General features: G+C 38.9%; 3 protein-coding genes across 3 annotated transcripts; 1 reads left to right on the top strand and 2 right to left on the bottom strand.

Annotated features, from left to right (window-relative positions):
- The first annotated feature begins 1989 nt into the window (after positions 1–1989).
- LOC126793785 (metal tolerance protein 1-like) lies at positions 1990–4463 on the top strand. The gene is made up of 2 exons (XM_050520408.1): positions 1990–2137; positions 3146–4463. Exon 2 carries the CDS (start codon positions 3146–3148, stop codon positions 4325–4327), a length of 1182 nt encoding a protein of 393 aa, XP_050376365.1. The 5' UTR covers positions 1990–2137; the 3' UTR covers positions 4328–4463.
- Positions 4464–5148: 685 nt separating this feature from the next.
- LOC126793566 (protein DMR6-LIKE OXYGENASE 2-like) lies at positions 5149–7545 on the bottom strand. The gene is made up of 4 exons (XM_050520126.1): positions 7262–7545; positions 6925–7172; positions 5544–5865; positions 5149–5413 (listed from the first exon to the last, which is right to left on the bottom strand). Exons 1-4 carry the CDS (start codon positions 7481–7483, stop codon positions 5168–5170), a joined length of 1038 nt encoding a protein of 345 aa, XP_050376083.1. The 5' UTR covers positions 7484–7545; the 3' UTR covers positions 5149–5167.
- Positions 7546–9914: 2369 nt separating this feature from the next.
- LOC126793568 (mitochondrial import inner membrane translocase subunit Tim13) lies at positions 9915–11924 on the bottom strand. The gene is made up of 2 exons (XM_050520127.1): positions 11758–11924; positions 9915–10287 (listed from the first exon to the last, which is right to left on the bottom strand). The coding sequence occupies exons 1-2, from the start codon at positions 11872–11874 to the stop codon at positions 10135–10137; spliced, it is 270 nt and encodes an 89-aa protein (XP_050376084.1). The 5' UTR covers positions 11875–11924; the 3' UTR covers positions 9915–10134.
- Positions 11925–12219: the final 295 nt, after the last annotated feature.

A 12219-nucleotide genomic window follows, 5' to 3' on the forward strand; every position in this document is an offset into this window, starting at 1 on the left:
CATGGCCAATAGTGTATCATTCCCATTTGTATCTCTAGTGATGAAATCAGCAGCCATGGTATTGTTATGTGTTCCACATTGGTTGCTGTCAATCGATTCTAGTGGTGCAGATGACATCAATCGATGCTTCTTGTGTAAGCGAGTATCATACTTGCAAGGAACGCAAGACTTGCCATCGACGATGTTTTCATATCACTACATGGTGCAGTGTAGATGATAATCATGATATATAACCACAAAATTTTGACATCATAGCGGAGCACAGATGCTCGACAGAGCGGTGCATTGGATGTGACATTGTGACATCGACGGAACGTGAACAGAATCTAAGGTTCCTCAGACAGTGTGAGTCAAAGTACTTACAGTTGAGCCTCCAAACTCGAAGTCACCACATCTACAATTCTAAATCGGAGTGAATTCATGAGTTAATTGGGGGAGTTTACAAATCGGGTCTTAGTTCTAGTATGTTTCAGTAGATTAATGTACAAATATGTTTCAGGGATTCCAAGCCTCATCCATATTAGACTGCGTTCACAGAATCGGTGCCGTGGGATAACTTAATCCTTTCGTGACCGGGATAACAAGAAAAGACATTTTTCTAACGTTTCAATTGGGTAAAGTTATTGACCACTCACCCATCATCGTCCTTTACCTTCAAATGAAACACTCAAGTGAGAAATGTTTATAAGAAATACAAGAAAACTACTTTTATTTTTGCGAACGAAACCGAGGTTATTGTATCAACAAGTACACATACCATTCAATTCTTTAAAACACATTGTTAACACCTCCCCCACACCTCCCCCTTGACGGGGTAATTCCCGATAGGATTCCCCCTCATACCGGCCGCCAGACTGGCCGGAGTTAACTCGGAAATGCAAGGCACTGAGCCGACATGGCATGTCACACCACCTCTAGCTCAGGCGCCAGTGTTGCCCAAAGTAGCTCACTAAAGCAGTAAAAGCTCACTTTCCTACATCGGGAAAATGAAGAAGCATTTCTCCCAATGCGCCTATAAAAACAACAAGAAACCTTTTAAAAAATGTAACGTATTTCTAAATTCTTAACCTACAAACTTAAGTCTCGTCTCATAATCTAACTTACATTTCAGAGAGTTCTAAGCTAACACACCGCGGACCCTTTGACTTTAATCCCGATTTTTATGCATGTTAAACGGACTAGAGGTTAAATACAAACTGTTTGAACAAGACCTCCAGATTTTGTACTCGCAACATACATTAATCTGTTATGAGAATTGGCCTAATTATAGTTAGTTAATTAATTAAGCTGTTACGGTTCTGACCTCCTTCACCTCAACAAATAAAAAAACTGTTAAGGTTCAGGAGAGCACGGCACGTGCCGGTCCTTGTGTGAACATTTGGGGATATGGTATGAACCTTGTATTCTCTCTATTTCTCTCATTTTATCTCAGACCTTCGGGTCTTATCTTATCAGAATCATACGAAAAAGGATTATAAATCATACAAAGTAACCGTTAATTTTTCCTGGCCAAGTTTCCATTATTACCAAAAGAGGACAAAGGTTGCTCCTCTCCTAGAAATATGCATGTTTGCCAACTGCCAATGATATACGACTCATATTCGTACAGTGATAAGTGATTTATTCAGGTTAATTTGACTGTTTCTGAGATCAATGAATAACTGAACAAGCCATTAAATACGAAAGGCCACACCAACTTCCAAGCTGTAACTAAACAACCAGAGAAAACCATATACTACTTCTTCGGATTAAAAAAAAAATTAGAGTAATTATAAGCTTAATTGGGATTAAGATTTAAAAAATATATAAAATGGCGGCCCAGATGGAAACCCTTAATGGATATTGAATGACTAGAAAACAAAAAATCCAAGTTCATCATGGACAGGGAGACAACGCTTCTTCACAAAAACTAAATTACAAAAACCCTAAAACAGCTTTACAATTTAGACCAAATTTTCAAATAGAATTGTCAGCATTCATTGTATTTATTCTTTATAAAAAAATATCATTCAGGGCCAAAACCCACCACCGTTGTTCTCTCAGGGAATCTCAGGACCACCTCCCACCGTCACTCTCTTTCTCAGCTCCATTAATATACAACCCTTGAAGATCCTCACTTTACATTCCTGATTCTGAGGTATGTGCATCTCTCCTGTATAGTTTCATTGTTCTCCTTTTGGTTTCTCTCTATAATTGTAAGCTCTCCTTTTCTGGATTCAAGTATGAATCTGTCTTGGTCTGGTTTTGCAATTCTGTGTGTTGGAATTTACTGATTCAATCCTTTTTTTTATTATTACCCAGATCCTGAAAAGAGGATAGGGATGCAAAGTTCGTTGCTTTTATGTGATTTGGGTGGTATTGGTTGGTTGTCTGGAGCTTTTGCTCTGTTTTGGTTTACCTTTTCTGATTTTGTTTACCTTTCTCACTTGGATTGCTTGATGGACCTCGTGATTTTGTTTCGTCAATATTCATACATTACTTCCATTCAGGATAAGGTCAAATTTCTTTGTTGTGTTTTTGTTTTCATGCGAGCGTTTGCTCTCTGATTCCGGTGTTCTAGTGCTTTAAGTACGTCTGCTCCGGTAGTTCCTTTTGATAGTTTAGAAGCATTAGAGACCTTGTGTGATTATCACTTTGCGTTCTCTGTCTTTAGTAGTCCAGATTCAATGTAAGCTTCAGTGTTTTTCGCTTAATATCCTGTTTTTCTTCTAGTATTGGTTGTGCTAATCGGATATGAATAATGGTGTTGTGGTCTGTTGTATGATGTATATTAAGGATGATGTTGGTTATTCATGTTCTGGATTTGGATGACCTACGTTGATCGCCTTCCAGCTTCTGTTGCTTTGTCGGGTGTTGGAGAAAAGTACTAGGATTGAATCGGTCTGTACCTGTCTTTGGATTACTATGTTGGTCTGTTGTACGATGGGGACATAACACTTTTACAATTATGCATTTGTTTTCATTGATTATCATATCATAACCAATGCTGATTTGGTTATTGGTTTCATTCTGGTGTCGTATGTTGCTATCCGGTATTAAATTATCAACTCAGTTCCCGGTGTTCTGCATTTTAAAGTACTAGGTGATTTTTGTGGCTGTATCTGATTTAATAGTTTTGCAATTATCATTCTTATTGCTTATTCAGATGGAAGCACAACATTCTGGACACGGGCATATAATTGAAGTGCATGGAGATGTGAAAGATATCGAGTCAAGCTTGCGTGGTAGCAAGGTTTGTGCGGAAGCACCTTGTGGATTTGCAGATCCTAATAACAGTTCGAAAGATGCTAAGGAACGTTCCGCATCAATGCGGAAGCTTTTTGTAGCAGTTGTGCTCTGTATCATATTCATGACTGTGGAAGTTGTTGGGGGTATTAAAGCCAATAGTCTTGCTATTATGACTGATGCCGCTCATCTATTGTCAGATGTTGCAGCGTTTGCAATTTCATTGTTCTCCTTGTGGGCATCAGGATGGGAAGCAACTCCACGCCAGACTTATGGCTTCTTCAGAATTGAGATACTTGGTACACTTGTTTCCATCCAGATGATATGGCTTCTTACCGGGATCCTTGTTTACGAAGCCATTGCCAGACTCATCTATGAGACCGGGGAAGTTCAGGGCTTTCTGATGTTTATTGTTTCTGCATTTGGTTTGGTGGTTAATATTCTTATGGCGTTCTTGTTGGGTCATGATCATGGCCATGGTCACGGGCACGGCCATGATCATGGTCACGGCCACGGCCATAGTGACCACGATCATGGACACAGGGAGCATCATCATCACAATGAGGATCATTGCGACCATGGACATGATGACGAGCACCATCATTCTGAGGGAGCAGATCACACACGTCCACTGCTCACTGAAAATACAAGAAAGAAGAAGCAACGAAATATCAATGTGCAGGGGGCTTATCTTCATGTACTCGGAGACCTCATTCAGAGTATTGGAGTTATGATAGGTGGAGCAGTCATATGGTACAAGCCAGAGTGGAAGATTATCGACTTGATATGCACCCTTGTATTCTCAGTAATTGTGCTGTGGACAACAATCAATATGATGCGCAACATATTGGAGGTTCTTATGGAGAGCACTCCTAGAGAAATTGATGCCACAAAACTTGAGAAAGGTCTCTGTGAGATGGATGAAGTTGTGGCAGTTCATGAACTTCATATTTGGGCCATTACTGTTGGGAAGGTGCTACTGGCTTGCCATGTTATTGCTAAATCGGATGCAGATACTGACATAGTACTAGAGAAGGTGATAGACTATATCAAGAGGGAATATAATATCACTCATGTTACCATTCAGATAGAGCGTCAGTAGCTCTGGAATCAGGTGATTTGTGACTTCGTGTCATCATTGTAACTAGGTTGGTTGAGTTTCTTTTAGACTGAAGTTTTTTTTTTTATAATATCCATCTTCTATCTCATGCTTTCTACATTACAGAATTTGATCTCTATATGCCTTGTCTCCTATTCGTGCTCAGATGAAACGCATGTCTATGTGTCTGCATTTCCATCTGCTACAGTAGATATTATCTGTGTTTTATTGTTCAGTTTCATTCTTATACATTATCAGATACAAACTTATGAAATTCCAAATTAAAAAAGGAGTACTAAGACACAAACAGATACAACTGGATATTGGATATTACACGCTCTTGAAAAGCTCCACAGTTTAAAAAAAGAAAAAAGAAAAAAGCTCCAGCATTGAAAAGTTAAATGCAGAACATGCCACTCGAATGGTGTGAAACCCTGCCTGTATTGCCAAAATCTTTCGGTTTTCCTCAGGAACATATAAGATTTAGCTTCAGTGATATGCGCTTACTAGCTGCTTAGCATATTGGGAGTGAGTAGTGACTTTCCATTTTAATTTTAGATGGTTTCAGTTGGTAATAATTTTCTTAGTATTGGAGTGACTGTTAGCTATTCGAAGTTAGCTTTTGTGTCATGCAGTTTATTTGTCAGTGAAAATTACATGGGAATCAACTAGGATGAGTCATTGTTTGCCGAATATAGATTAGACAACCCCTGCTTTCCTCTTTTATTTTTCATTTGAAATTTAGCTGCACAACCACTTCTAGTGATTTTGAAAGGCTAAATTTAGAAAATTGAATAGCCTCAAAAAAGTAGGATGCGCTGCTGTATATAGACTGACAAGTGATCAATTTTGTTTAAACAAGTCTAAGCAACACTCTTTGGCTAGTCCTCTGTCCCAAAATTTCCCATAGAACTCTGCATATGTGAAGTTTCTGTACATTGCTGGTTGATCATGACTGACGAGCTCCTTGGCCGGACTGATCAGTGCATCAGGTGATGGACAGTAGAAGGTTGGAATTGATATTCTCTCTTTATTGCAGTTCACAGCAGCTCTGTGCAGCACACTCTTGTACCTGTCGTTGCTAATTACCTACGCACAGAAAGAATATGCGCGCAGAAATAATTAGAAAAACTTCTAGATTAGTGACAGCTTGATATGTTATGTGCACAGTAGACCAAGTGTGACGGTATCCGAGATAGTGGCAAGGTGATGATGGTACCTGCATTTGATCACCAATATTGACAATGAAAGTGTTGGGAATAGGGTTTACAGCAACCCACTTGCCATTTCGAAGGACTTGCAATCCAGGCACATCGTCCTGGAGAAGTATGGTGATTAGGTTACCGTCGGTATGTCCCGGCAAACCGTAAGTAAGCTCTGGTTCTGGACATGGCGGGTAGTAATTCATTGCCATATGTTGGGCTTGCTTGCCTAAAGCCTTCACAATGTAGTCCTTTTGCAGTCCCAAGCTCTCTGATATGGCCTCAAGCAGTTTTAGCACTAGCCCTCTAACACTGGTGCAATATTCACTCACTTCCTCCCTATGACACAATCAGTGCAAGTATTCAATTAGTTCTGGTACAAACAAATATGTGACACGTCACAAGTGAAATCTTGAAGACTAGGTGTTATACTGTTATAGGTTCTTAAAATACAGTCTCTAGGGATGAATTTATATGGGGCAATCTATTCTGGTGACTTATACTTCCTTGCTTTACTTGCCGATCACGAAGATTTGCTCATTGGATTACAAGTGCATTCTCTTCTGTATTTGAGTGTGTCTTGGATTATGAAGTTTCTTTTAGGAATACACTAAAATACACTTATATGCATGTATCTGTGGTATAGCCATTTGATAGAACTACAAGTGTGTTTGTTAGTTACCTAGACTCAAAAGCTCTTTTATAGTTAGGCTTGCATGCTAACCAAATTATTACTTTAATTGTGAACGGTCAGCAGATTCACCAATGCAAGTGTTTACAAATGATAAGACGCAAGAAGAGTAAATTGGAAGATATGGCACTTTAAGGCTGCAATATCGCGGGAATTGGCAACTCAATTTCAGACTACTACCTTGTGATGAAGCTATATAGAGGCATCCTTTCTATGATATTAACCTATAGTTTTGCTTGTTCAGAAAATTAGGTGATTAGCTTGTTAGCTGCTATCATCTCATTATTCATAATATAATTCACTATATAATGATGTAATCTTGATATAGTTTGAGGGAGATGCGATGATCGAATGTATTGGCTCAGTAGTTGCCATCAGCCCCATCACCATCTCTCTCCCTCAACCTCAAATGTTTGTCAGCATCTGTGTCAACAGTTTCTTTCCCACCAAATCAAGGATTATCATCTATTATTTGTGTTTTGGTTAATAACTTCTTTTATTTATGGCTATTATAACAGTCTGGACTTATAATTTCCAATGAAATGCTAATAAATCAATTCATTAAAATCTGATTAACTCCACACAGAATTAAAACAATCTATGGGATTAGTAGAATCAAGCTTATTGCATGGATTATTAAGAGTCCGTCAAAATATATTAAAATCTGAATTGAATACACCCCTTAGACTGAGAGCTTTGTAGTGTACCTGAATGAGGGGGGATTGGAGGGCCATTCATGGACGTAATCTTCGAGAGGGTAGCAGTGGAGTCTGAGAAAGTCTCTCCAGTTGGCGGTTTTTTCTGTCTTGACATTGAAACTAGTGGAAAGCCTTGTAGTCTTTGAAGGGTCATCGGAGTACATCTTCATCCTTTCACTCTCCGGCAACCTGAAAAACTCTCTTGCTGTCCTTAACATGCCATTGATCATCTCCTCCGGCACCCCATGATTTTTGACCTGAATTCGTTAGAAAATGGATCGGTTAATACGGTACAGTCGTAAGCTTCACTGATGAACAAAAATATTAACTACAAACACGTACGTACCTGAAAGAAGCCATCATTTTGGCAAGCTTGGGCAATCTGTTTGATAATATCGGAGTGGTTGGGTCCATTGAGACCCTGAAGATCAATGAGAGGGATGGAGCCCTCTGATGACGCCAGGACGTCGGCATAATTTGGACGGTCGGAGACGGGCCGAATGTAGTTTGAAGGCACACGGTCGACGCCGGAGATGAGGTCTGTTAAGAGTAGCTTCGCTGTGGCCATTGCAAAGATGTAAGACCAAAACTGGAAGAGAAACCCTGAAAGCTAAAATGGCAGTCGACTGAGTTGGCAGTTGGCTGGTTTGAGAAATGAGAATTGCTTGGCATCCCTATTTATAATGTCTGTGAGTGAATTAAATAACAGAGTTCAAGTTGCGTATGAAACTACGAATACGCCGTCGGAATTGATCAAACAAATGGAGGCTTCTCCAACAAACGTGTCGGATTTTAAAGAGAGACTAACATGCAAATTGCATCGTCATCTCTTTTCAGGTGGTAGCTAAGCGGCTATTTGTTTCAATCGTCTATAATCCTCTCGTTGGAACTTGAAAGATAGCAGCCTCCGAGATAACAGTCCGTTTGGTAAATGTTTTTCTTTTCTGTCGCAGAATTTCTAAGACTTTTTTAGCTCATAAACTTGTAAGGGTGAATTATTACTTAGTGTCTGGTCGCTCTGATAATGATCATCAGAACATTCAACTGCTAAATCACTTGTAACTGATAATAGTTTTACATTTCAATTACTTGATTGGCGTATCAAACAATTAAGACGGCTTAAGTTCATGTAAATCGATGGGACTAATCAAATAGGGGGAAATTATTGTCATGTGAATATGACTCATCAAATCGGGATTAGGTACTGTCATTGCCGATTTTCCATGTGAACTTTGGTCGACATGGGAGTACCGATCCAGCTGAAATACAAGGTGCAATTTCATTCAAGGATATTCATTGTCGATCCAACCAAAACTGCAAAATTGCGGTGGGAAATTTGATAATGCAATGCTGGTGTGATCGAGGACGGCAACTAGTGACAGATTTGGACAGTTCAAGATAGTCCCCACTATATATAATTGGTTTACATGAACTACCAAAGAATGACACTAGAGAATGACATAATATATAGAACGTCATCAAGGATTCAACGTAGCAAACTCAGTGCTAAAAAATTAAGAGAGAAGACCTATGTATAAAGCAAAATGATTAGATTGAAGACTAGAAACCATTGGAGGAGAGGGAATAAACAAGTGAATCGACTCTATACATGTATCTTTCATTGATTTAAAAAGTCGATCAAATACTTTTGTTTTTAGTAGGTTGGAGAAATCTCACATCGATCGCGATGTTAATCTGGTTATGTTCACCGATCAGTGGTGTTTGTAAAGTTGAAGGTCACTCACTGACAAGATTAATTTGTTCACTTAGTTGGAATCTTTAGCAATATCAAAGTGCTCGATAGAGAAAAAGCATCAACAAGAAACATTTCATGTTTAATTTAGAGTGATAAAAAAAATGTCGATAAAATGCTTCAGAAAAAATTACAGTATTTAAAGTTTGACAATGAACACAGAACACCATCTTTGTATGTCGACACCGGTGCGATGATGGCATTGATCGGTCTCTGATCATCCCCCGCACATCTACAGTTAGATAATGCGACCGGAGCCTGGAGGCAGCTGATACCGTGTGTTAGTTTTTATTCTAAATTAAGCACTTAATTAATAATAGCTAGCCTCAATCGTGTATTTGATTCTTTAATCATTTGTCCTTTAAAAATATAAGGTGTCAGTACTGCAAGGCAGAAAATTTAACCATGATAATCGAGTAACAAATGCTACTCAGATATCACAATTTTAAGGTTTAAAAGACCTGGAAGAAACGAGCAAATTCAAATGCAGAGCCCCATGCACCATTGATTAGACCAAAAAGAATACTTCAGAACTGAAATCACATACAAACCAAATTCCTGAGTATATATATATATCTCAGATACAAGTCCTCGAGTACGTTGTTTAAACTTTGGTAAAACTCTAAACCCGTTTAGCTGATCTACTTAACTAAACTATGACGAACATGGTTAGTAGTTAGTACATGTGATCAAAACGAACGTGGTAATCCGATCCGATCATAAGTACATTACTTATCTTAATTGATAGACGTGCCAAATTGGGAAGATATTAGTAGTTCTTCCGGGGGTGAGGCCGGCAAGATTGATGTGCATTGTCGACTTGTCGTTTAGTTTATGAAAACCAAAATCGGATCTGCATGGGTAGTCATAGTGACATCGCTACGGCAACGTCATTCCTTACGAACCAGTCTGTTTCTTAATGACATCACCCTGCTCCCGTCATCTCGCCCCCGAAGAATTAGAGAATAAAATATGCGGCAGTCTTTCTTAAAATTAGGCCACCGAACACGTTGAATAACTAGAGGATGATATAATCAGAAGAAGAAAAATGGAGAAATAGCCAATTCGTCCATTTGTGCGAGCTCTCTACATGACTCGGCCTCGACGCGTTTCCCACACATAAAGCGAAATTATACTTTGAGATTACACACAACCTATGAATCGACATGAGTTTCATCATCGTACATGACAAAACTATATGATGTCTCAAAACATGACAATATTATAGCAAGATGAAACAAAGCAGTATCCAAATAGTGAGTTAATAGGAGAATCGCTGAGGAAAATGTATGCATAGCTCAAAAGTCAAGTACATAAAATTAGCACAATAATGTGAATGCAGCACCGAGTCCTAAGAACGACGTTGATCTTTAATATAGAGTACAAAACAGCACAATCTCAACTTGCATTTGTAGTCTGTTATCTTTTGCAACTTGAATTTCTTCACAAAAGCAATTTCATGAACTTTAGTGCTGGGTTGCACTAAAGAGAGCTTTACTGATGATACCAGTGGCCTCAACATAACGATCCATACATCTAGAGACGCAGCTGCTCTCACCCCCGCTTAGGCTTGATCCTGGTTTTGTTATGCACTTGTCAAAGCACTTCGTTCTCAGGGTCTGTGTCAAATGAAAAACAGATGTAAAAAAATCACAGAGAATTTCTAAGCAGAGGCATACACATATGAGATTAAGCTTCAAATATTCTCCACAGTGACGTATGTAAAGCAACTTCAAAATACTATGTATACATGTCATCCAAAACGTGAAAGTACATACGCATACCTACAGTGGAAATCTGTAGCTCATCATCAAGGCTAGCAAAAGAAAGACATAACCTAGGCATGGTAACTAGTGATTGATTTTTTGGGTAAACATAACACCTAGCCAATTCTAAGCCTTCATTGGACCTTAGTGATACCCCTTTAAGACACATCTCCCCTGGCAGATAACTAGCTAATCTCATTAAGGAAATCGAAGTTGCAACTCATCTCAAACATCCAAGCCAGTGTAAATTATAAAAAGGATTGTTTTGCTGCGCAACCATGAAAGTTGTGAGGAGAAAATTCTATTAGAATGATTGGCCATCTTATAAGAAGGAAGAATGAGGAGGATGGACATGCATTAGGGTTTCTCTAGAAGCCACCGGGAATATGTGCAGAGTTAGGATTGAGAGAGCATCAGAACCCCTGATAATCTCGATCTGTGAGACTAGCTAAATGACACATAATACACCCATATCCAGCAATAAGTGGTTTTGCAAAAACAAAAGTTCACAACAATCCTTCCCATGTGCGCTTTCTGGATCCAATTTGTCAACTCTCACAAGCCTCCTTGTACTTACAAAATTAAAAGCAAAAACAACTATAGAAAAGCACAGCAATTTCAGGATTAAGTAGTTCGGCAGCCACTATTCTAACAAAAGATGCCACAGGAGTAAGTAATGTATAAGCACAGCCAAGAGGGACTCAAAATTTTGTCAATCCATTATTTTAAGTTCCTTAGCAGTTTATGGGGATAGTCAGTTGATCTTTGTATAATGAGCCAGGCCAAAAGCACGGACCTATAAAACAGGGACTCAGGATCTCACATACCATGACAGTTCTGGACTACTATTCCAGTGATTCGGTATTCGAACACTACAATAGCTACAGTTTATATCACTGTAATTTAGATTGACATATATTGAATAGATCAAACAACAGACATATAAATTCAAGACAAAGAGAGACGTAATTGATTCCTCATACGCTATTGTTCTTAACCTTGTAGACCCAAAAAGATCAAAACTATTTTCAAAACAGAACTAGGTAATAGTTAATCAATCCAAGTAGAGCTGACACTAGCACTAACGATCAAATAAAATTTCTACACCTTCATGCCCCAATACTAAAACTTTGGAAGTTCAACTGAGCGTCCGACATACACAGAAAAAAAAAACCAGCGTGGACAAATACTAGGTATTGCGGACAAACAATGGAACCCAGGTTTGGTTTCAATTAAATGATATCGCAGAGTTGGTATTGAACTAAACGAACAGATTAAAAAGAGCATAAACAAAGTAAAGCGATGAAGATGATGAAGGAATACCTCAAGGAACTCTTCGGCATAAGCCTGAGCGAGTTGGTTCTGAAGCTGGCTCTTGAACGTTTCAGGATTGAATTGGCTTGAAGAAGAAGATCCGCTTGACGGCGATGAAAAATCCATTGCTGTGTCTCTCTGCTCTGCCTCTCTCTCTCTCTCTCTCTCTCTCTCTCTCTCTCTCTAAAACCCTACTGCTGCTGCTCTTCAAATTATTGTGGAAGGGCACCTCTTTCGATTTGGGCTTACACTGTAACTTGGCTCTACTTCAAGGCCCAATAATCCTGACCCCGTTGGTCGTTTGTTGAAGCCACAAAGCCCAAGACGTCTAACTCGAACAGACGCTGGCCTCCTTTTCTCTGTTTTTTTTTTCGAGAAAATATTAATAACTCAAACTAGTCAAATTTGCCGTCTTGTCGATAACTGGTTTGCCTATGATTCGAGAATCAACGACATTACTAGTAGAATATA

The sequence above is a fragment of the Argentina anserina genome, chromosome 5, assembly GCF_933775445.1.
Source record: "Argentina anserina chromosome 5, drPotAnse1.1, whole genome shotgun sequence".
NCBI classification, from domain to species: domain Eukaryota; kingdom Viridiplantae; phylum Streptophyta; class Magnoliopsida; order Rosales; family Rosaceae; genus Argentina; species Argentina anserina.

Bases quoted from the DNA above. Each gene is read 5' to 3' on its own strand.
- LOC126793785 (XM_050520408.1), top strand. From the start codon at position 3,146: ATGGAAGCACAACATTCTGGACACGGGCATATAATTGAAGTGCATGGA.
- LOC126793566 (XM_050520126.1), bottom strand. From the start codon at position 7,483: ATGGCCACAGCGAAGCTACTCTTAACAGACCTCATCTCCGGCGTCGAC. The intron at 7,173-7,261 runs GTACGTACGTGT...TAACGAATTCAG, and splicing joins AAAATGATGGCTTCTTTCAG to GTCAAAAATCATGGGGTGCC. The intron at 5,866-6,924 runs GTACACTACAAA...ATTGTGTCATAG, and splicing joins TCCAATCCCCCCTCATTCAG to GGAGGAAGTGAGTGAATATT.
- LOC126793568 (XM_050520127.1), bottom strand. From the start codon at position 11,874: ATGGATTTTTCATCGCCGTCAAGCGGATCTTCTTCTTCAAGCCAATTC. The intron at 10,288-11,757 runs GTATTCCTTCAT...CATTTGACACAG, and splicing joins ATGCCGAAGAGTTCCTTGAG to ACCCTGAGAACGAAGTGCTT.